General features: G+C 40.9%; 1 protein-coding gene across 6 annotated transcripts in view; it reads left to right on the top strand.

Annotated features, from left to right (window-relative positions):
* Window positions 1-22125, top strand: part of ASTN2 (astrotactin 2) — an 852112-nt gene that overhangs the window by 664130 nt on the left and 165857 nt on the right. For all 6 annotated transcript variants that reach the window (XM_038553226.1, XM_038553225.1, XM_038553224.1 and 3 more), the window contains one exon: window positions 3274-3539. In XM_038553226.1, the coding sequence (XP_038409154.1) occupies window positions 3274-3539 (266 nt within the window). The remainder of the gene's footprint in view (window positions 1-3273; window positions 3540-22125) is intronic.

Here is a 22125-nt window from a genome sequence, read left to right as displayed (position 1 = left end):
GGCATTTGAACTAAAGATGACTTTAACCACAGAGTAAGGTTGGATCAGAAATAATTAGCTTTCACAATAATCATAATGTCTACAGAGGAATAATTAATGGAATGGTTAATGGTCTTCCCTGTTGTAACTCTCATCCAGATCGTAATTTAAGCACGATAAAATCTTTACCAAAAAAAAAAAAAAAGATAATTGTTAATAAATGTGCACACAATACAGATGTAAATCTCTTTCTCTGTTAAAGTCTCTGGTTCTTCATTTGTTGAGCAATGGGATGGGACCATGGGATGCTCAAGTGCCCTCTTTTTTAAAACCAGCCCTTAAGTTCAGCTATGAATTCTATATTGCTACTGCAATGCAGTTGTCAGCCTAGACTCTGGGCTTCTAACTCACCGGTTGGATTGATAGATTTTGAAAAAAAAAAAAAAAAAAGATTTATTGGAAAAAAAAAACAGACCAGCAGAGATCTATAACTTGTTTTGTTGTTAAATGGTTAGTTACATCTTTAGCCCAGTATCTATGTGTGTTCATTTGATCAAGGGCATTTTTACTTCCAGCACCACATTTCGTTTCCAATTAAATTATGTGCATATGGTAAAATGCTGTGAGGTGTAGGCCATCTATGTTTTAAAATATGAGATTAAAATAGTCATTTAAATGACAAATTGGTTAATAGAAAAGACTGGGATCATGTGATGAAAGGAACACTAACTCACCATATGACCTTGGAAAGTCTTCCTTTGGGACACAGTTCCCCCTTGTGTAAAATGGGAGGGTTGTACCAGATTAACATTTTTCAAAGGTGTGCTTTTTCAATAGCTTTTGAAAGATGTTTTATGGAGAAAGAATGCCCCCCTCTATGTTTTCCTCATTGGAGATTCACAGTTTACATGTATGATGGCCTAATTGATTCCAGTGTTTTCAGTTTAATTCATTATACTGCCACACTGACCAAAGACAGAGTCTCCTTCTGAGACTCAATTTCCCAAGCGATTACCTAGGACTGGAACCAAGGTACCCAAACTTATTCTGTAAAGGAGCAGATAGTAAGTATTTTAGTCTCTATGGGTCATAGCATCTTTGTTGAAACTACTCGATTGTGCACTTGTGTGTGCCCAGCCACACATAACACATCAATAAATGAAGGTGCCTGTGTTCCAATAAAACTTTATTTACAGAGAGAGAGAGAGAGAGAGGGCTAGCTTTGCCCCATGGACCACTTAGTTTACTGACCTCTGAGGTCAGAGTGTGAGATAACCCCCCTAATGTCTTGTAGCTCTGGCTGTCCTCTAACCCTCTCTCCTCAATGGTTATTCTCTCCCAAGTTTGAAGTCACCCTTCTCCAAAACTAGTCCTCTGGCCTGCACTTCCAAAAGTCATCATCATCATCTTCTTTCAACTTGTCTGTGTATAAGAGTGTCTCTGTCTGCCCAGATGCTGAGATGCCTTCTTCACAGCTTTGTTTTGTTTATCTTGTAACTACCCTTCTTTAATCCCTCTGAAGGATTGGTTAGCTGGAATTTGCCTTGTCTTCCTCCCTCAGAGCCTTTGATCTGATGCTCATAAGCATTTGTTGACAGCCAGACAGAAAAGGTGGAGCCCAGATCCCAGGCCCGAGGGCCCAGAGAGTAATGAATGAAGGCTGCATTTATTTGTATTTCTAATTGGCAAGCCCATTTCCAGATCAGCTGCATGTCACTGCAAGCTGAGAGCTAGAGCAGGAGATAACCCTACTTTTTCTTAGTCCTTGGTGCCCAGGGCTCTTGTCTCCACTGAGGCAGGAGCACACCTTAAGTTTACCAGGATTGGAAGAAGCTGATGTCTCGACCAAATTCTGTCCCTTATTGCAGGCCACCCTGTTTGCCACTCAGATTATGCATTACACAAGTCTGAGAACACCATTCATATGGTCTGTGATGTAAATGGAACTCTTCAGGTTGTACAAATCACTTTGCTTTTTGATATAGCCATAGCCATTCTCTTTTTATGAAGTCTTATATAGAAGGCCAGTCTATAAAAAGAGATACAAGTGGAACTGCTCTATTTGAAGCTGAGATGTGGGTCTTGGGTTTCATCTACCCAGTTTCCCTCCTGCCCTCTGCAACCATCCGTTGAGGTGCTTCTTGGGATCCATAGAATTCCTCGGAAGGATTTCAGAGGCTCAAAACTAGATCATGAATGTCAGTCTAGCCATTCAGAGTTCTACAGCCTCCCTCTTTGATGAAGTCTCAAGTACATCCCTAGCACTGTGCTAGACACTGAAGCAGATGGCGGGGAGAAGGAGACAGGAGTGGGTGACATGGTACCAACTCCAGGAGTTGAAAATACAGTTGTAGAGGTTGGCAGAAAATGGGATGAAAAAATGATCTTAACAAGATTAGGGTTTATCAACAGAAATACTCAGAGAAGAAGAGCTAGAGCAAGGAGAAAAGACTTCTGAAGAGGGTGATGTTGGAATGGAGCACTGATAGGTGGCAAACATTTGAAGAGGCAGAGGGGAAGAATAGGGCAGGTGAGCAAAGACACAGAGGTGGGAAATGCTAGTTGTATGGATCAAGAGAGACAGCACTGAACAGAGCGTGGGTAATTAGATCTCAGTGTGCACAAGAAGAAGGCAGGGAAGGACTTTTGAACAAGGGAACAGATGAGCACAGAAAGAAAGAGGAAATCATTTCTTTTCCAGACAGGTCCACCTCCTTCTGTCTCATTTACCACTCATAACTGTTTTAGTCAGTATTATAACTCCATTTTACAGAATTAATCCTCACAGGCTTTTGGGTATTAGGAGATCTTCCCAAGGCCCATTGCTATTATCAAGCAGAATTGAGATTTAAATGGAAATTGACTTGACTTCAGCTTGCGTTTCCCCCATAACATGAAACTTCATGGAAAATATAGGACTGGAGCAAGTTTTCAAAAGAAAGTTATAATTTGTATAAATTGACACTAGACAGAAATTCCTTATTGGGAAAATATCTTTGAATATTTACACCTTACAGGGCCCTTGGAGAATCCTCTTGTCTTACCAATCAACTTTAAATATGGAAAAAGTGAGGTCCAGAGAAAGTAAATAAGGAGTTATTTGATATAAATAATAAAACAAGACACCACCTGACATCTGAGTCATCAGACTAGTGCTCTTTCTAAGGCATCAGGAGCAAACCACTCTATCATCTTTTTTCCTTTCCATGGAATACCACCTCCTTAGCACATTGGATTCTACGGGTTCAAGAGTCTGACCTTTTGAACAATATTGAATTTCTCTCCCCTCTCCAGAGACCACAGAGCTGGGCAGCAAGAAGGAACTCAAGTCCATGCCCTTCATCACCTACCTCTCAGGTCTGCTGACAGCCCAAATGCTGTCGGATGACCAGCTCATCTCAGGTGTGGAGATCCGCTGTGAGGAGAAAGGCCGTTGTCCATCTACCTGCCACCTTTGCCGCCGACCAGGCAAGGAGCAGCTGAGCCCCACACCAGTGCTGCTGGAAATCAACCGTGTGGTACCACTTTACACCCTTATCCAAGATAATGGTACCAAGGAGGTGAGTTCCCCTGACACAGCCACTAAGTCACATCTAAGTACCAATCTTCCTGCCACCTGCCCTTGTGGGCCAATTGTCTATTGGGATTGTCTTGTCATCATTATCATCATGGTGATTGGCATTTATTGATTCATTTACCATGTTTTAAGTACATATATAGCTGCTATAACCAATAATTCCTCAAATCTCAATGGCTTAATATAATAGAAGTTATTTTATGTTTATGTGGAGTCCCAAATAAATGTTTTCGATGATGAGTGGCTTCACTCTGAGAAGTGGTTCAGTGACACACCTTGTTCTATCTTGTGCCTTCATCAACCTGATGCTTCAATACTTGCTGTGGAAGAAGAAAGAACATGGAAGATCATACATGAGAGGTTTAAACAGGCCAAGCCCGAAAATGACAAATATCAGCTCCATTCCATTGGCAAGAGCTCAGCCATTGGGCACACCTATCTGCGAACAAAAACAGGGAGATATACTCTATCTAGTGACCTTGGGGAAGAAGATATATGGAATTGTTGAAACCTAACAGTCTTTGTCTCAGTATTATACTTGGATTATCTCATTTAATCTGCCCCCCCCCCACAGATCAGGTTTATGTATAAGTATTGGTTTGACTCCTATGAAATTGCCAGCATTTGATCTTTTTTTTTTTTTAATTTATAGAAATAGTAATTCCAGGGAGCACCTGGGTGGTGCAGTCAGTTAAGCATTCAACTCTTGGTTTCTGTTCAGGTCATGATCTCAGGGTCATGAGATTGAGCCCCACTTTGGTCTCTGAGCTCAGCATGGAGTGTGCTAAAGTTTCTCTCTGCCCCTTCCATGCACATGCTTGTGTGCTCTCTCTTTCAAATAAATATATTTTTTTTAAAAAATGGTAATTCCATATGGTTCATCCTAATGTCATTCCCACTTTAGAAGTGAGGAACCCTCAAAGATGTTTAGTGATTTGCCAAAGTTGGTGTGCTTCAGAGCCTATGTGCTTAATTGTGAAACTGTATCTCCTATTTTTCTTTTTTCTGCATTTCTCATTTTCCATTATAGCATGCCTGGGCTTGAAGAGACCATATAAATGATTCATTCACTGGTTTGCAAAACTTTATTCATGGAACACCTTTTCTAAATGCAGTCTTTCATTTAGAAAACGAGATCCATAAAACCAAGAATAGCAATACCACTCCTTCAGTTGGGGAGAGGAAGGTAGACAAAGCATCTCTACTTTGTCCCCACTCTTCCCTCTGCAGCAATTCCCAGATAGCACTGGGCCCCAAAGAAGATAGTCTGGTAGATCCCTGACCAATACCAATAGGGTACTATGGATTATGCACTCCTCCTGTAGTATTCTATCAGACTAAATTCTAGAGAGTGATATGTGGTCAGGTAGGGCTTCATAGAGGACAGAGAGAGGATGAGAGTAAGGAGGTGGGGACAGTGTCAGGTAGATGACCAGAAGCAGAAAAGTACATGATCTGTACAAAGACTGGAAGACATCCCATGGCTAAGATCAAGAGATAGAAGGAAAGCAGAGATGAGGCCAGAGAGATCAGAAGGAGCCTGATCATATAAGTTGTTGTAAACTAGCTCACAGGAATTTGGACCCTGTCTAAAGGAGAGTGAGATGCTTAGGATATGCAGGAAGGATCCAATAGGATTAGATTCATGCAGCTGAAAGAGCCCTCTGGAAACAATCCAGATGACCATCAGTAGGAGAGCAATTAAATAAGCATAAAATGGAAGATACATACAGTGGAAAACTCTACAACAGACAAAACAAATGAACTATAGTGTCACTTAATATGAGATGAATGAACATAATATTAAATGAAGAATTAACTCCTAAAGGTATATTTTATATAACATGATACCCTTTCCCCTATTTTAAGTTAAAACAGATACATGCCAGATACACTACATTTTTGGAATGAATACAGGTGCTATAAATTATTTAAAAAGGGAACCAAGGAAATCTTCAATGTAGAGTTCAGGATGATGGTAGTCTTGAGTCGGGGAGGGCGGGGCAATGGCATGAGGGAGTCCTCATTACATGGAGGTATCACGTACCTAGCTGGCATTTTGGGTGGTGGATTTGTGGGAGTTTTCTTCTAAAGTATTAAACTAGGTAATGAGTGAACACTAAGTAGTTGGATATATTAGGCCTAACCATACATGGTGCAATAATTAGCTTAAGTCATGAGCATCATAGATAACCTAATTCTGTGCATCAGAGGTCCCCACATTCACTACAACAAAAAATCAAACATATCTATCTATCTGTATCTCTACCCCTCCAGCTTTAAGGTGAGAGTTGGGTGTGAAAATGCGAATGTGGAAATAGGGAGCCCTGTGAGGAGGCTGTTGAAGCTTCCAGTAAATACCAACGATGATCTGACCAGTGTTGTATCAGTGAGGATGAGCGAAGCAGCATGATTAGCTGCACAGGGCCGGAGTCTCCAGGACTTGGTGGGTGAGGCTGGGAAAATCCTCACTTACTGCTCCATAAACTTGGCCCAGTGCTGCCTCCCTGGACCACACTCTCCTCATCTGTAATGTGGCACAGTCCTAGCTAAGTCACAGGACTTTTGTGATGTGTTCTTGGCACATGTGGTAGCAAGAGGAGTGGTGGTTCTTTCCCTCCTTGCGTAGGAGTCAGATTCCCCATGTCTGGATTCTATGCCAGCTTCCCTCGGCATGATCAAAATATCCGTTTCTTTGGAAATCCAGCAAGATGTTTTCCAGGCCAGTTGGTGGGTGTTATCAGAGAAGCCCAAGTGTGAACTCAGTCACTAGATGTCACTATTCTCCTTGTAGGAGATGTGGAACACTCGGAGCTCTAGTCATTCATTCATTCAGTAGATTTGAGTATATGCCAGGACTGTGTCATGCCCTGAGAAGTGAAGAGTGCAACGAGTAGACTTGGTCTTTATCTCCATGGAGTTTACGGGTTTGTATTAATGAATTAATGGAACAATCACCAGTAGAAACAGACTGCAAGGTACCAAGAGGAGTCCAGGCCAGTGGGTTGAAAATATGTGATAGGAGATCTTGTGGAGTTAGGGAAGGCTTTCCTGAGGAAGTGACATTTAAACTGAGTTTTAGGGGGTCGGGCATAAAGTGAATGTGGAGGGCTAGGTCTGGGGGAGTGGGAGGAGCCTGAGCACAAGCAAGTTTGAAGACCCAACTCCTGCAAAGGCCTGAAGAATGAGCAGGTGTGGCCCATTTCCTTGAGAAACTGTGTGAGAACCCATGTGGCAAGGGCCAAGACTAAGGGCTGCTCCATGGGCAGTGCTGAGGACCAAGCAGCAGGGCCAGTCCAGGCAGAGGTGCAGAGGCGGCAGTGATGAGTAGTTTGGCACCAGGTGGTGGGAAGCCAGAGAATAGTTTAGGCAGGTAGCCAGGCAGGGGTGCCATCTTCTCTTGGGCTCGCCTTCTCTTAGTCATCCCTGCTCGAAAACGTTAGAGCTCGGTGATAATCTGGCTTCATTGACATTCCGGCTTCTTCTCCCTGGCCCCAAACCCCAATGGTAGGCCCTTTTAAACTTGTGTTACAGCCTAAGGGCTGTGATACATTAGGTTTTTCCAGTGGAGCCAGGATAATGTAGGAGTAGGTGGGACAGGCCGACTGTAGGTATGGAAATGATCTGGAGGGAATATGGTCACTGAGTGAGGCTGGTGTGATGAGAGGGCAGCCATTCTCCTTGTAATCACTATTTGTTTTCTGAGTCCTCTCCAAACCTCATCACTCCTTCTCCCATGGCTTATCCATGTCTTTGCTTTGCTCTGCAGCCAGAGGTAGAGGAAACATGGATAAAACACGAAAGAACCTTGGTCTGGGCTCTGACACTGAGATACAGTAAGGCTGGGGCAAGTCCTTTTTTCCCTTTCTGGGTTTTTCTTTTCCTACCTGAAAAGGAAGAGAGGCTAAAAAAGTTTCTTTGAGTTTTCTGCAAGAGACTTTGTCTAAGTGGAATCAGGTAGCAGAGGCTCTGTGCTCTCTTTAGAATCCTGCCTCAACCTCCTGTTCACTGTGTGATGTTGAATCATTTCAAACCTCAGTTCCCTCATCTGTAAAATGTGATCTTTATGGAGATCAAATGAGATAACAGATGCCTAGTGCCTGGCACATAGCATGTGATAGACAAACATTTTTCTGTGAATATGATAAAAATTATGTGCATCTAAACTTGACCCTTCTAGTTTTTTTAATGATTCCCTTGGTACTTCCTCTTCTAAGTAGTACTGGCTAACTTTACAGAAGCCCAAAATGCGAGGAACATGACATTTTAGAGTAAGATCTGTGTTTTTGCATGGGAGAGGTCACTGGTTAACCCACAAGGGCAGATCATGATTGGAGGGATTATAGGAACATTTTCTCACTTTATAAACATTGCTGGAGTTCATATTCTGTTGGTAAGGGATACTGTAGGTGGAGTTACCCATGAGTACAAGGATTTTCTTCTATAGATCTCCTGAAACAGAATGGAACCATTCTTCTATGTAAGAACTCCTGACTCCCTTGAGTTATTTGAGGTGTTCAGTCAACTTCTGAGTGCCATTGTATGGCATGGTCAGGAAGTGTCAGAGAGGAAGTGTGACTTGCGCGAGATCTGTGGGGCAGTTGTGGCTTCTGATTTAGGAACAGAATTAGGATATGCTCTGGATAGCCCTGGGGAACATTAGACACTGCTCCTTTGATGGTTGGGATCTCCTCGTATCCATCATCATAAATCGTATCCATCACCATGGTAAAGGATGATGACTTGTGCCTCAGTTGGAAAGGAGCCCTTCATTACATGTCATGCTGTGATTTAGAACAAGGAAAAAAAAATTTTTATCATGGCCAGTTTGATTAATACATAGATGTCCTCCTCCACCTGTTAAATGACCCCACATAGCCCGAAGCCATAGTACAGCTAGTTGTATAATATACAAGACTTTGTGTGGTTGTTAATTTAGCCTTTGAGTGAGGAAGAAGAAGCTCCAAGTGGGGGAAACAAAACAGTGTCATTGTGAAGAGCCAGACAGAGCGGGATTTGAAACCCATCTCTGCCATTGACTACTGGGTGACCTTACTTTTACTTATTTGTAAAGGAAACATGTGGTATCTGCCTCTATCCATGTTGGGATTGGGAATTCTCTTTGGAAGAGCTAGAGAACTGAGACACCTGGAATCTGAATTAGTCTCTGTCCTTGATTCTTATATGACATTGGACACAAATGCTTCTACCATTTTGATCTTGGTTTCTTTATCTGTACTATGAAAATTCTGGGCTAACTTTATCTCTTTCTCTTGCCCCCCACCATCCCCTACTTCCTGGTGCTGTGATAGCATCAGATCTAACTTTTACCCTGAAAAAAGGGCAATATTTTGAGGTTAGAAGAGTCATCCTGTGACCTGCAATTTATTTCTCATCCGGAGACATTAACAGTTTTATTCCTTAAATTAATAGGGATGAGAAAGATGTACATATCTTGTACTTTATTGCAGTGACATAGAACTTTTGAGTAGAGAGGGGTATTAAAGTCATATCCCGTACATTTTACAGATCAAACTTTTTATTTTACAAATAGTGAAAATAAAAGTAAGACTTAAAGATGAAGAATGATTTCCCTTGAGTCACATAACCAGTTCTGAATTTGAAGTAGTTAGGCATGACTTCTGGCCTCAGCAATACCTTTCATCTCTCCGAGAGTCAGTCTCCTCATCTGTAAAATGGGTAGTCATAACTTTCCCCACAGGGCTCTCATGCAGAAAAATAAGACACTCCTTGCTAGCAATTTGAGGACTGTAAACTACTCTATAGAGGGATGATTCTTTCCTAGTGCTCAGGTCTCCTGACTTCCAATCATGTGAGTTTTGTTTTGTTTTGTTTTTTTCTTTTTCTTTTCATGCTGCTCTAGGAAGAGCCATGTATAATTTTGGTCTTGTTGTGGTTGTCTGACCTTCCAGCAGATCCTCTCTCTCTGCCAGAAAAACTTGTTTGCTCTATTTACACTTCTTGGCTCTCACTGAGAAGAGAATTCCAAATGACTGCTCTTTGAAAGAAATTAACAGCCAAGATCGCCCCCCCCCCCCCAATGATCACCACCACCACCATCACCACCACCATGATCACAACTGCTGTCACCATTACTGTAGCACCATTGCCGCCATCTCCTTGTCTTGGTTGCTTAGCGTGTGCCAGATACTGTGCCAGGAAAAAGGATACAGAGGGGGAATACGACACAGATTGTGCCTTCAAGGAGCTCACAGTCTAATAGATGAAGCAGAAGAGCCACATAAGTAACTATAATTACTTGCATATGTTACATTCATGCATGACTTATTTTCAAATAATACAATTGACATTCCAGCAGTGTTAGAAAATTGGGAGAAAGAAACTCAGAGAAAGTCTGGAAAAGATTCTTGGGGCAGGAAAGGTGGATATGGGCAGATCATGGAACAGCTTGAGGCAAGTCTGCGGATGAGGATAATACCATCTACGAGATGCCTATCATATGCCAAAAACTGTACTGAGGGCTTAATGTGCTTTATCTCATTTAATCACCCAACAACTTATTAGGGCAGTACTATTACTGTCCCTGTTTAATAGATGAGGACACTGAAGCTCGCAGAAGCTTGAACTTGGTTCTATAAAGTTCCAAAGCTAGTCCAGGTCAAAGTTGGAAAACTGTGGCCCATGGGTGCAATCCAGCATGCCACCTGTTTTTATAAATATATTTATGAAACATAGTCATACATTTGTTTCCATATCATCTTTTTTTATTAATTTATTTTTATTGGTGTTCAATTTGCCAACATCTAGAGCACCCAGTGCTCATCCCATCAAGTGCCCCCTTCAGTGCCCATCACCCAGTTACCGCCCACCCCCTGCCCACCTCCCTTTTTACCACACCTCGTTCATTTCCCAGAGTTAGGAGTCTCTCATGTTCTGTCTCCCTTTCTGATATTTCCCACTCATTTTTTCTCCTTACCCCTTTATTCCCTTTCACTATTTTTTATATTCCCAAAATGAATGAGACCATATAATGTTTGTCCTTCTCCGATTGACTTATTTCACTCAGCATAATCCCCTTCAGTTCCATCCATGTCAAAGCAAATGGTGGGTATTTGTCGTTTCTAATGGCTGAGGAATATCCCATTGTATACATAAACCACATCTTCTTTATCCATTCATCTTTCGATGGACACCGAGGCTCCTTCCACAGTTTGGCTATTGTGGCCATTGCTGCTATAAACATCGGGGTGCAGGTGTCCCGGTGTTTCACTGCATCTGTATCTTTGGGGTAAATCCCCAGCAGTGCAGTTGCTGGGTCATAGGGCAGGTCTATTTTTAACTCTTTGAGGAACCTCCACACAGTTTTCCAGAGTGGCTATCCCAGTTCGCATTCCCACCAACAGTGCAGGAGGGTTCCCCTCTCTCCACATCCTCTCCAACATTTGTTGCTTCCTGCCTTGTTAATTTTCCCCATTCTCACTGGTGTGAGGTGGGATCTCATTGTGGTTTTGATTTGTATTTCCCTGATGGCAAGTGATGCGGAGCATTTTCTCATGTGCATGTTGGCCATGTCTATGTCTTCCTCTGTGAGATTTCTGTTCACGTCTTTTGCCCATTTCATGATTGGATTGTTTGTTTCTTTGCAGTTTACATATCATCTATGGCTGCTTTCAGGCAACAATAGCAGGGTAGAGCAGTAGCCACAGAATAGAGTATGGCGCACAAAGCCAAAAACATTAACTTCTAGTTCTTTCCAAAAAAATGTTTGACAAAATTTGGTCTAGACTAAGGAATATTAGAAAGGAAGGGGAAAGAAAGTTAAGTTATGTCAAATCCTGTATGCCAAACATATTAGAATAGAAGGATAAAACCCAACAATTATTGATTGCCAACTATATGCCTGGCATTTTTAAGTGCTTTGTGTATATTAATATGCACTCATTATATCAGTGATGTCTCCCTCTACCCCCCAACACATTTGAATATGCACTGTTATGCCCATTTCACAAATTAAAAGGCAAAACTGAGGACTTATAGTGATAAGCAAGTTATCTAAGATCACATACCTAGTGTCTTATGGGGTCAGAATTCAAGCCGGGGATGACAGTGTCTAAAATGTACGTGTGTGTTTTGTTTTTAAGAGAGAAAGAGAGGGTGTGTGTGTGAGCAGGGGTTGGGGGGCAGAAGGAGAAAGGGAATCTCAAGTGGGGTCTACTCCCAGCGCTGACCCTAACACAGGGCTCAGTCTCATGATCCTGAGATCATGACCTGAGCCGAAATTGAGAGTGGATGCTTAACCAACTGAGCCACGCATGCGCCCCTAAAGCGTTTATGTTTAATCAGTCACTCTGCAACAGGTCTGAGAGATTTAGGAGAGATCAAACTGGAAAGATGATGTGCAGAAGGCTGAGCTGTGGGCAACTTAGAATGCTGCCTCAAGGCAGTTGGAAACCATGTAAACAATGGGGAGTCCTCCTTCAGGATTTGAGTCAAGGGAAAAACATGATGAAATGTGACTTTTTAGGGTCACCTGGCTGACTCAGTCCATAGAGTATACAACTCGTGATCTCAGGGTTGTAAGTTCAAGTTGCAAATAGGTTATAGAGATTACTTAAACATAAAATCTTAAAAAATAAAAATAAATGTGACTTTTAGATGACTAACTGCATCAACAGTTGCAAGGTGAATATCAGGGATGAGGGCTGTGTAAATAACCAAGGATTAGTAATTTGAGGTATGCAGATCTCTGATTTTTTTGGTATATTTTTTTATTGGAGTTCGATTTGCTGACGTTAGTATAACACCTAGTGCTCATCCCGTCAAGTGCCCCCCTCAGGGCCCGTCACCCAGTCACCCCATCCCCCTGCCCACCTCCTCTTCCACTGCCCCTTGTTCATTTCCCAGAGTTAGGATTCTCTCATGTTTTGTCTCCCTTTCTGATTTTTCCCACTCAGATCTCTGATTTTGAATGGTATTTTGATCTCCATCCTCAGAAAATTATGCCAAATTATACATTACCAGATTATTTTTCTTGGCAAAAAAGATACATGGCATCTGCACATTTTATAGATGCTCTTGACCCAAATGTTCTAGAAGACTTAAATAAGATGACCAGTTAGTAAGCTTTCCACCGCAGAAGTTCATATATGAGATGACTGGGAGTGTGGGGACTCAATTTAAATAATTTTAGCAAAGTATTTACAAGGGTTTTCTCTAGGTCAGGCACTATTCTGGGTATTTGAGATACATTAGAGAGCAAAACAGGCACTTATTTTGACCATCCGGAGACTTAGTTTATACTGGAGCATGTGTGGGAGACAAAAAGCAAACAATCAGAACAGTAAATAATATTGTATATTACAAGGTAAAGAGAAAAAAAAAAGCAAAGCAAACAAGTGAGGCCAGGAGTACCTAGTGGAAGATGGAGACTTGGATTTCAGAGGGTCTCAAAGTCACTCTGAATCAGTTGGGATGGGGATGCAGGAAGTATTTGTTAACAATGCAGGTTCCTGGCTTCGTCCTACTGATTATTTTTCTCTGGTAGGGTGAGGCTGAGAATCTTCATTTTCACAGGCTTCCAAAGGTGATTCTGATACACATTGAGCTTGAGAACCACTATCCAAAACCATGGTTCATATGTCTTCTTTCATTCTGAATTTCCTTCAGGGAATTCCTTGTTTAGGGATTAGGAAAGTCAAGTCCTTATAATCTGGCGTAAATCTCTGCTATTGTGGGCCACTTCCTCTCCATCTCGGTGCATTCTGAGGAGGTGCACTGGCCAGAAACCAGACTGTCAGGCAGTCCTTGGCAAGAGGGAAGATCAAAGAAAAGAGGGAGAAATAATCCACATATTACTCAACACGCTCATGGTCAATTACAAAAGAGGAACTTAATGCTTGGCTTGCCTACTTGCAAAACTGGAAAATGTAGTTATTTCATGGGACCAGAAGACTCCTAGATTCAATAAGATACAGGAGACACCCAGACTTAACAAATGCAAACATTTTTGCATGTCAGAGCACAGGATGCCCTCTCCATACCTCTGCTCCGTGGGACATTGAATTTGGTTAGCAAATGTGATAAAAAAGAGAATGGCATCATGTCTTTCCCTCGTACTTTTAATAACAGCTATTCGCTGAGCACTTCAGTTGCACTGGGAGCTCAGCTCCAGCCCTTCATGTACTTAGCTTACTGAACCCTTTTATGAACCCCGCATGGTGGGTATTATTATTATCTTTTTTTCCCATTGTGTAAACTGAGGCATGGAGAAGTGAGACCACTTGCCCCTAGTCCCTAGAAATAGGAACTAGTAGAACCATGGTTTGACTTGGGTACCTGAGCTTTTTTTCTCATTTCGCCGTATTCTCTATTAGCTACTTCCCTTCAACTTTTTAAATAATCGTACATGGAAGTCAATGTATAATGAAGACACTATCACTGCATATTACCTTCACCAGCTACTGGATCTTCATTTCTTTACTTAATAGCCATTTTTTTTAATAAAAACTACTACTGTCTATACTGATATACTCGCATTCATTCCAGGGTTAGGTCTCTTCACCCAATGGGGAAAAAAAGTGTCTTCTCATTTACAAGTCTTGCAGACCCTGTTTGCTATAAAAAGACTTTCTCTTTCAATGGTGTTTTCTAGGTCAGTTTTTGAATTCTGAAACCAATGAGATATTTTTTTTCCTTCCTGCACTACTCCCCCTAAAACTATAGTCCTTTATCAAGTCTTATAGACTTTTATTCTTGAGAACTTCTCCATAACTTCACTTTTACCCAGTCTAGTTCAAGTTTTGCCTGGACTATTGCAGTTGCCTCCTCATTGGCTAATAATGAGCCTTGCCTCCTTGTGTTAACTTTCTTCCTTGTAGCTAGAGTAGAATTTTCAAAACTCAAAACTTTCTCTCATCACTTCCCTCATTCAGATCCTTAACTGCCTTCCAATTCCTTAGGATCAAGACAGAGGTGCTTACTGTGGCCTACATAAGGCTGCTTGGATGGGCCCTTCCAATTTCTAAAAAAAATTCACCTTAACTTTACCCTTTTTGCTTTCCATTTTCTAGTCACTGGCAATCTTGCAGTTTCTGGAAAGGCCATACTTTGTCATGCCAAAGAGCCTTTGCACATGCTGTTCCCTCTAATTGGCATGCATTTCACCTCTTCCACTCCTTTTTTTCTGAATTAACTGCTACTTATGCACCAGAATGCCTCCAAAGCTTCTGGATTTGATAAGCTCCCCATTCATTTATGTACTTTCGTGAGTCTTTTTATCTTTCTCCCATGGCAGTTATCAAAGTTTCTAATTATCATTATTTTCTTTTGAGAGAGAGAGTGTGTGTACTTGTGAATAGGGGGAGTGGTGGAGAGAGAGAGGGAGAGAGAGAATCTTAAGCAGATTCCATGCATGCATGTGAGATGGGGCTCCATCTCACAACCCTGAGACAATGACCTGAGTCAAAATCAAGAGTCAGGCACTTAACCGACTGAGCCATCCACACACACTCAAAGTTTCTAATTAAACTTTTATGTTTTGTAATAGATTAATTCCTATGTCTCCTCCTCCTTCACATTTTATTATTTTATTTTATGGTGATAGCAGTGCCAGTGAAGAAGGAAGAGAGGTAAACTCAGGAATGAAAGTATTATACAAGCATTTGGTCCATCCTTAGTCTGCTTCTTGATTCCTTTCTGCCATACCTTGCAAATGTAGTCGGGTCTGTGAACATTCCCAGTAACAGCTTGCTCAGTGATCACAAGCACCCTGTTTCCCTCACTTCTAGGATATCCTACCTGATATTGAGTCAAACAATTGTCCTGTAAACTCCCTAAGGCCAGGGTCTGGGCAAACTTTCGCTCAGCATTGCACCAGCAGCTTCTGGTATCATGCCTGACTCAGTAGAAATTCGATAAATGCTCAATGAGTATAGATGAATGCGTGAGTGAAAAGTGAATGAGTTACCAACTTACACTGGTATGCTTATATGGTGCTTTCAGGTACACTGGCCCCCTTAACCCCTCGATAGGCCTATGAAGGTAGCAATGTTTATCTTCATTTTACAGATAAGGAAACTGAAGATCAGAGAGGATAGGTGCCACCCCTTGAATTCCCAAAGGCTAACACATAGCAGAACCCTTTTCTAGCTCACCCACAACCACTTATTCATCACATGACCATGCAAAGACTGCCCCCAGCCAGGGCAGTGTTGGGCTTCCAGAAACAGAGCAAGCTGTAGGCCCCATCCCTCCTGGAGCTTAGCCCTGTTCACCAGGAGCTCTTCTTGGGTCATTAGAGAACTTCAGTCAGCAGTGATGCAAAGGGCCCAGAAGAATTCACAAACAGCTCTACTCAATCCTCTGTTTCTCTCTAAGAACCAAAAAGTCGTTCCAGATGTGTCTCACAATTCACCAGGCAGATGCGGCTGAAAGCAGCATGAGTTTGTACCATTATAGTCAGTCTGTGCAGTGGCTTCTCTGGTCAACAGAATCATGTCATCCCTGGTATTTCTGAGTGGAAGGGTTCCAAGGTATAAACTCAGGCCCTGAGAGGAGGAGAAACCCTTGAAGAATGGGGCCTCTCCTGGGGCCACATGTTTCTTTTCTCTTTCAGCTTCATCTCCACACTTACCCATTTTGGAGGACACTGTTAAACCCCTGGGTCTTCTGCTATCCAACCCAAAACAATTTAGTTTAGAAAACTCTAATGTATACAAGAGCAGAGAGCCTAGTGTAATGAACCTCCACGTACCTCTCACCTTCTAGTTACAACAGTGACCAACTCATACCAAGCCTATGTCACCTGATGTCTCACCTCAAACATTATGGAATTTTATGTGTAAATGTTAAAGTTCAAGAGATTAGGGCTAAAAATATAGCTTCAATACCATTGTCATTACTATGTTCTCCAAATTAACAGTTCTTCAGTACCATCAAATATCCAGTCATTGCTCACATTTAACAAATTGTTTTATATTTTTGGTACAAATTTGTTCAAAATGGGATCTAAATAAAATCCAAACATCGTGATTGGTTGATAAGTTTCTTTTAATCTATAGGCTCCTTCCTTCCTTTCTCTCTCTTTTTATTCCTTGTGATATTTTACCAAGAAAACCAGATCATTTGTCCAGTAGCATTCCCCACAGCCTGGATTTTGCTCATTGCATCCCCATGGTATCATTTAATACGTTCCTCTGCCCCTCTATTTCTTATAACTTGGTAGTTAGGTACCTAGATGTTTGACTAGGTTTGATTTGTTGGCAGTCTCCCGCAACCAGTATTGACACACCCCTAGACCAAGGTGATGTAATAGAATAACTTGAGCTTTCTAATCTAGTAGTGAAGTGTTTGTTTTCGAGGCTGGTCAAATCTGTCATTAAGTCCTGGCTGTTCCTTTTCCTCTATGTGACTTTTGGCAAGGAATTCTGAGACTTAGTCCCCTCAGATGTGTGGTTGGGGTTAATAATAATAATAATAATAATAATAATAATACCTAATTTCTCAGGTTATTTTATTAAATGAGGTGGGCTTGGGGGTCCCTGGGTGGCGCAGCGGTTTAGCGCCTGCCTTTGGCCCAGGGCGCGATCCTGGAGACCCGGGATCGAATCCCACGTCGGGCTCCCGGTGCATGGAGCCTGCTTCTCCCTCTGCCTGTGTCTCTGCCTCTCTCTCTCTCTCTCTGTGTGTGACTATCATAAATAAATAAAATTTTAAAAAAATGAGGTGGGCTTCTAACATGCTTAGCTTTCTGCCTGGTACATAGTAAGTGGAGTATGGACAGGCTCTTACTTGTCTTCTCCCTCCCATTCATCCTTTTGCTTTCCAACGTCTCCTTTTCCACATTTCATTATTTTATGATCACAATGCCTATGAGAAAGAAAGAGCAGGAAAACTCAGAAGTGGAAGGGATTATCCTGGCATCTAGTCCTACCCTAGTCTATTGCTTAAATCTTTCCCACTGTACCCTACAAGAGTCTATGTTTGAATGTTCTGTGTAAAGCTTGCCTAGTAATCCCTAAGCAGCTTGTTCACTTACTACTAGAATGTTTTGTTTATTAAGTCGAAACATTTTCCTATATATTTCCTCCTCTTGTTTCTAGTTCCATTCATCAAAACAATACTGAAATAGACTTACTTATTGACTTACTGGACAGAGCATATACTTTGGGATCAGAGAGATGAAGGTTCAAATATCAGCTTTGCTGCAAAATCCCTTTGTGTTTTGGGGCATATAAATTTTTAGAATTCTGTTTTCTTACCAGTGAAATGGGATTAACAGTGTCTACTTTATAGAATTGTTTCCAACTAAAGTGACTAAAATAACAGATTATTAACTAAAATAATCCAGGTAAGGTGCTTAGCAGCAATGTGTGGCACATCTGTCCTCTCTCTCGGTTTTAAGCGACAGTCTTTCAGTTATTTAGATCTTAGTTCTGGCAAACATCCTCTGCTCCTTTAATAACTTTCCATCAAATGAGTCTGTTCTTAATTCTGACTTAGTTTTATCCCAGCCATCTTGATTATGAGCCTCTGAAAAAACCTCCAGAATGTTTTTTGTCCTTCTTAATGATGATTTATGAAGAGTTAGGACACACAGAGACTGCATCACTTGCCTATAGAAATAAGGGTGGAATTCAAGTCTCTTGCTTCTTTCTAGATTTGTCCTTCTGTCTTTAGTGTCATGTATAGAGTAAGCACTCGAAACTTAACTTTTGTGTGGTGGGCTTACTGAAGCTCAGAAGGAGAAATCTCTTATCAATGTCACATGGCAATAGTTATGGAACTAGGATTTAAACATGTTTGTCTGGTTCTACAGCCTGTAGTCTCAGCATATAAGCTGCAGAGACTGCCTCATCATTGGCTCCTTCCTCTACACATTGACATAGACAAGCCTATTTTATCATCAAATAACCTTTTTTGGATTCTACAGTCTTTCCTGTCACTCTCTTTTTCTTCACTTTTCCTTGGTGGTGAAACGTGTGCTCTGTTTTCAACTCTCAGTCACCTCTCAACTTGGAAGCTATTCCGCCATCTAATTGAAGTTCTTGTCTCAAAGCTCAACAAAGACCCCCTCTTCATGCTCCTAGATGTAATTGATGCATAATGGTATATTGTTTCAGGTGCACAACATAATGATTCAGTATTTGTGCACATTGCAAAATGATCACCATGATAAGTCTAGCTAATAATTAACATCCATCATCACATCGTTATAATTCTTTTCTTGTGATGGAAACTTTTAAGGTCTATTCTCTTAGCATCTTTTAGGTATACAATTCAGTATTACTAACTATAGTTGCAAACCTGTACATGACATCCCCATAACGTACTTATTTTATAACGGCAGTTTCTACCTTTTGATCTCTTTCACCCATTTTCTCCACTCCTATCACCTGCCTCTGAGAAAACTCTATCTATGAGCTTTTTTCCCCCTCAAGATTCCACATACAGTATTTGTCTTTAAGCATAAGTGTCTTTTGAACACTTAGCATAATGTGTTCAAAATTTATCCATGTTTGTCTGGCAAGATTTTATTTTTTTATGGCTAAATGATATTTGTGTGTGTGTGTGTTTCTATATACACAATACACACACACTACATTTTCTTAATCCATTTATCCGTCAGTGGACACTTAGATTGGTTTCATATCTTGCTGCTATAGATAATATTGCAGTGAACATTGGGGTGAATATCTATTTTAATTTTCTTTGGTTGGATAAGTAACCCAGAATTGAAGTTGCTGGCTCATGTAGTAGTTCTATTTTTAATTTTTCAAGGAGCCTCTATACTGTTTTCCATAGTCACGGCACCAATTAACATTCCCATTAACAATGCCCAGGTATTCCCTTTTCTCCCCAGCCTCCCCAACACTTGTTACTTCTTTTCTTTTTTATAATGGCCATTCTAACAGGTATGAAGTGATTGATGACCTGTTAACTCAATCCAAAATCCTGTTCTCAATTCTTTCTGAGAAGCATCAATCCATTCTTAAAAGAGCTTGACTTGACTCCTTGACTTTAGTTTGCTCATCCTGAATCTTTACCGGAAGTTATTACTTCCTTTCAAAAAAAAAAAAAAATGAAGGGAATACCAGGAAATGGAAGTATGGTAGCTGCTTTGGGATTGAGGTATACACTCAGTGGGGCTCTGCCCATGCCTCTGTGTTGCTTCTTTCATAGTTTTTTTCTCAAATTTTCAGCTATTTATTTTGAAGGAATCTGGAGAAAGCATAGATATATACACATTCCTATAAGTAGGTATATATTGGTGTGGTGTGTGTGTATATATTATATTATATTATATTATATTATATTATATTATATTATATATGTGTATATAAATATATATGCTTATGCATATTTCATATGCAGGAGGGTATTATTTATATTCAAGGCAAAACAGGCTTATCATGAGATTTTGAGGCATTCCAGTGAAATGTCATTGAGATCCAATTTTTGGAGTCAATGAGATCTAGATTTGAATTTTGGATTTTATGCTTACTGGTTGGATAGTACTGCACAAGTGACTTGTCTTGCCTGAGCTCCCTTGTCTTATCTGTAAGAAGATTTGCTTCCTAGGATGGCTCTGGATATAACATAATATGATATATGCAGAGAAAAGAAGGTTCAAGAATCAAAATGACGTAGGCTTATATTCTTGTTTTGTCACATACAATGAAGATACAACTTAATTATTCAGAATCTCAATGAAGATAGCATGAAGATCATGTAAGTCATAGAATTATTGCTAGCTTAAGTACGATTATGTATATACGTCACTTAGCAGTGCCTAGTATGATTAAAAATTTGATCAATATTAGTTGCAGCTTCTTTCCTCTTTCTTCATCTTCAACTTTTCCCTTTCTCTTTCTTTTCTTCCTTGTCTTTTATGCTTCTGCTCTTGATGCTGATGAAACATCCAGCACAGAGTAGGTGTATAGTTAAGAGTTATTGCCTTACCCTCAGAAATCCATTGATTAAAAAAAAACAGAAGGGTAGTCAGTTCGCAGAAATTCAGAAAGGCATACCTCTCTAAAGGCAAAGATAAGCTTAACGTCTTTTTGGCAGCTGGTTCTAATGATTTATTTTTTCCCCATTGAAAAAATAATTAACAAGAATAAGAATTATTCTGAGCATAGATGTGCCTAGAATAACTTTTGTCTATAAATAATCATAAGTAATAACTTCATTATGTTCATAATAAATAATAATTCAAAATAATTATGTTGCTTCCATGTAGAGAATATCCAAATTTAGAGCTTTGTCAACATTCATCTAATTGTCAAATATATATACATGTGTAGACACATGCATGGATCTGGCATTATTTTAGATACTTTATAAATGATCCTTAAACATTCCTTTCTGTAGGCAATATATCCCCATTTTACACAAGTGGAAATGAAACATGGAGAGTTGAAGTCCCTTTATTAGTTTGCTTAGTGATAACCCTAAAATTTGAATCCAGGGATTTGGTTCCAAAGACCATACTCCATGTCCTGTCCCTCCAGGATGTATAACATCATTTTATGGGTTAAGGGATCTAGACTGCAGAGTCTCAATATACCATGATGGAAATATGACTGCAATGAATGAGATAGGACTCTCCCTTTTTATAACCTCCCCTGCTAAATTTCTAAGTCTCCCTTTCAAAGGCAAAGATAAACTTAGTTTGTGTCTAGACTGAGCATGTCCCCTTCTGTCCTCTGACCTTTCTCTCCCTGCCCCCACCCACAGGCCCAACCATGGAATCCTTCTCAGCTGGAGCGACTGCATCCTTTAGATGCCTCCTAAGGGAAAATGGGCGTACTGGAAAAGTGAGGTCACCAGTGGCCACGGAAGAGAAATTTTGTAGTCCTTTACTCAGAAACTCACCATTAAATTAAGCTAGAATTTAGCGACATATAAACTCCACAATTTTGGACAAATCTTCCAGTTGAAACCTTCCCACTCGCCTCCCATCTCCAGATGTTCTCACCACAGGGGAGAGGAGTTACTATCTGTCAAAGGACAGCAGGCCATAGAAGGCAGGTCTTGCCTATTGGGTGGGGCTGGGAGCCTTGGCTAAAAGCTTCCCTTAGGAAAAGTGTGAGTTCCATCCAGGTTTTCCCTTCTAGGACTGAGTGGGCCAGGAGCAACGCCTTATAGGAGACAGGCTGAGAGAAGGAGCTGTTCTCTGAAGAACTTGGATTTGTACAAGACTAAGAAGCCCTTGGCAGTTCAAGGTCACAAGGCAAGATGCCTTGGGAAGATGACTCATGATTAGATGGATGAGGCTACTGATATGGCTGCGTCTTCTCCCTGGAGTTATAACTGATGTTTCCTGTTGCTCATAATTGGTCTGCTATTCATCACTTTCACAACTGCTATCAGCTCAGTGACAGGCAGGACAAATGGTCTGGAGATAGTTTGGAAAAATGTAAGCACAATCTATTGCCCTGGTGATTGAGAAGGTCTACTAGGATAACATAGATTAGACATCCCAAGCACTCTCAGTCTTCTATTCCTCAGTTGGCCACTCATCTGCATGACATTTAGTCAGGCAACAAACATTTATGAAGTACCTATCCTGGGCCAGGAGCTTCTGG

Source organism: Canis lupus, chromosome 11 (genome assembly GCF_011100685.1).
Source record: "Canis lupus familiaris isolate Mischka breed German Shepherd chromosome 11, alternate assembly UU_Cfam_GSD_1.0, whole genome shotgun sequence".
Lineage (NCBI taxonomy): Eukaryota > Metazoa > Chordata > Mammalia > Carnivora > Canidae > Canis > Canis lupus.
The sequence above is the reverse complement of the archived record's forward strand: the minus strand, read 5'-3'. Positions and strand labels throughout refer to the sequence as shown.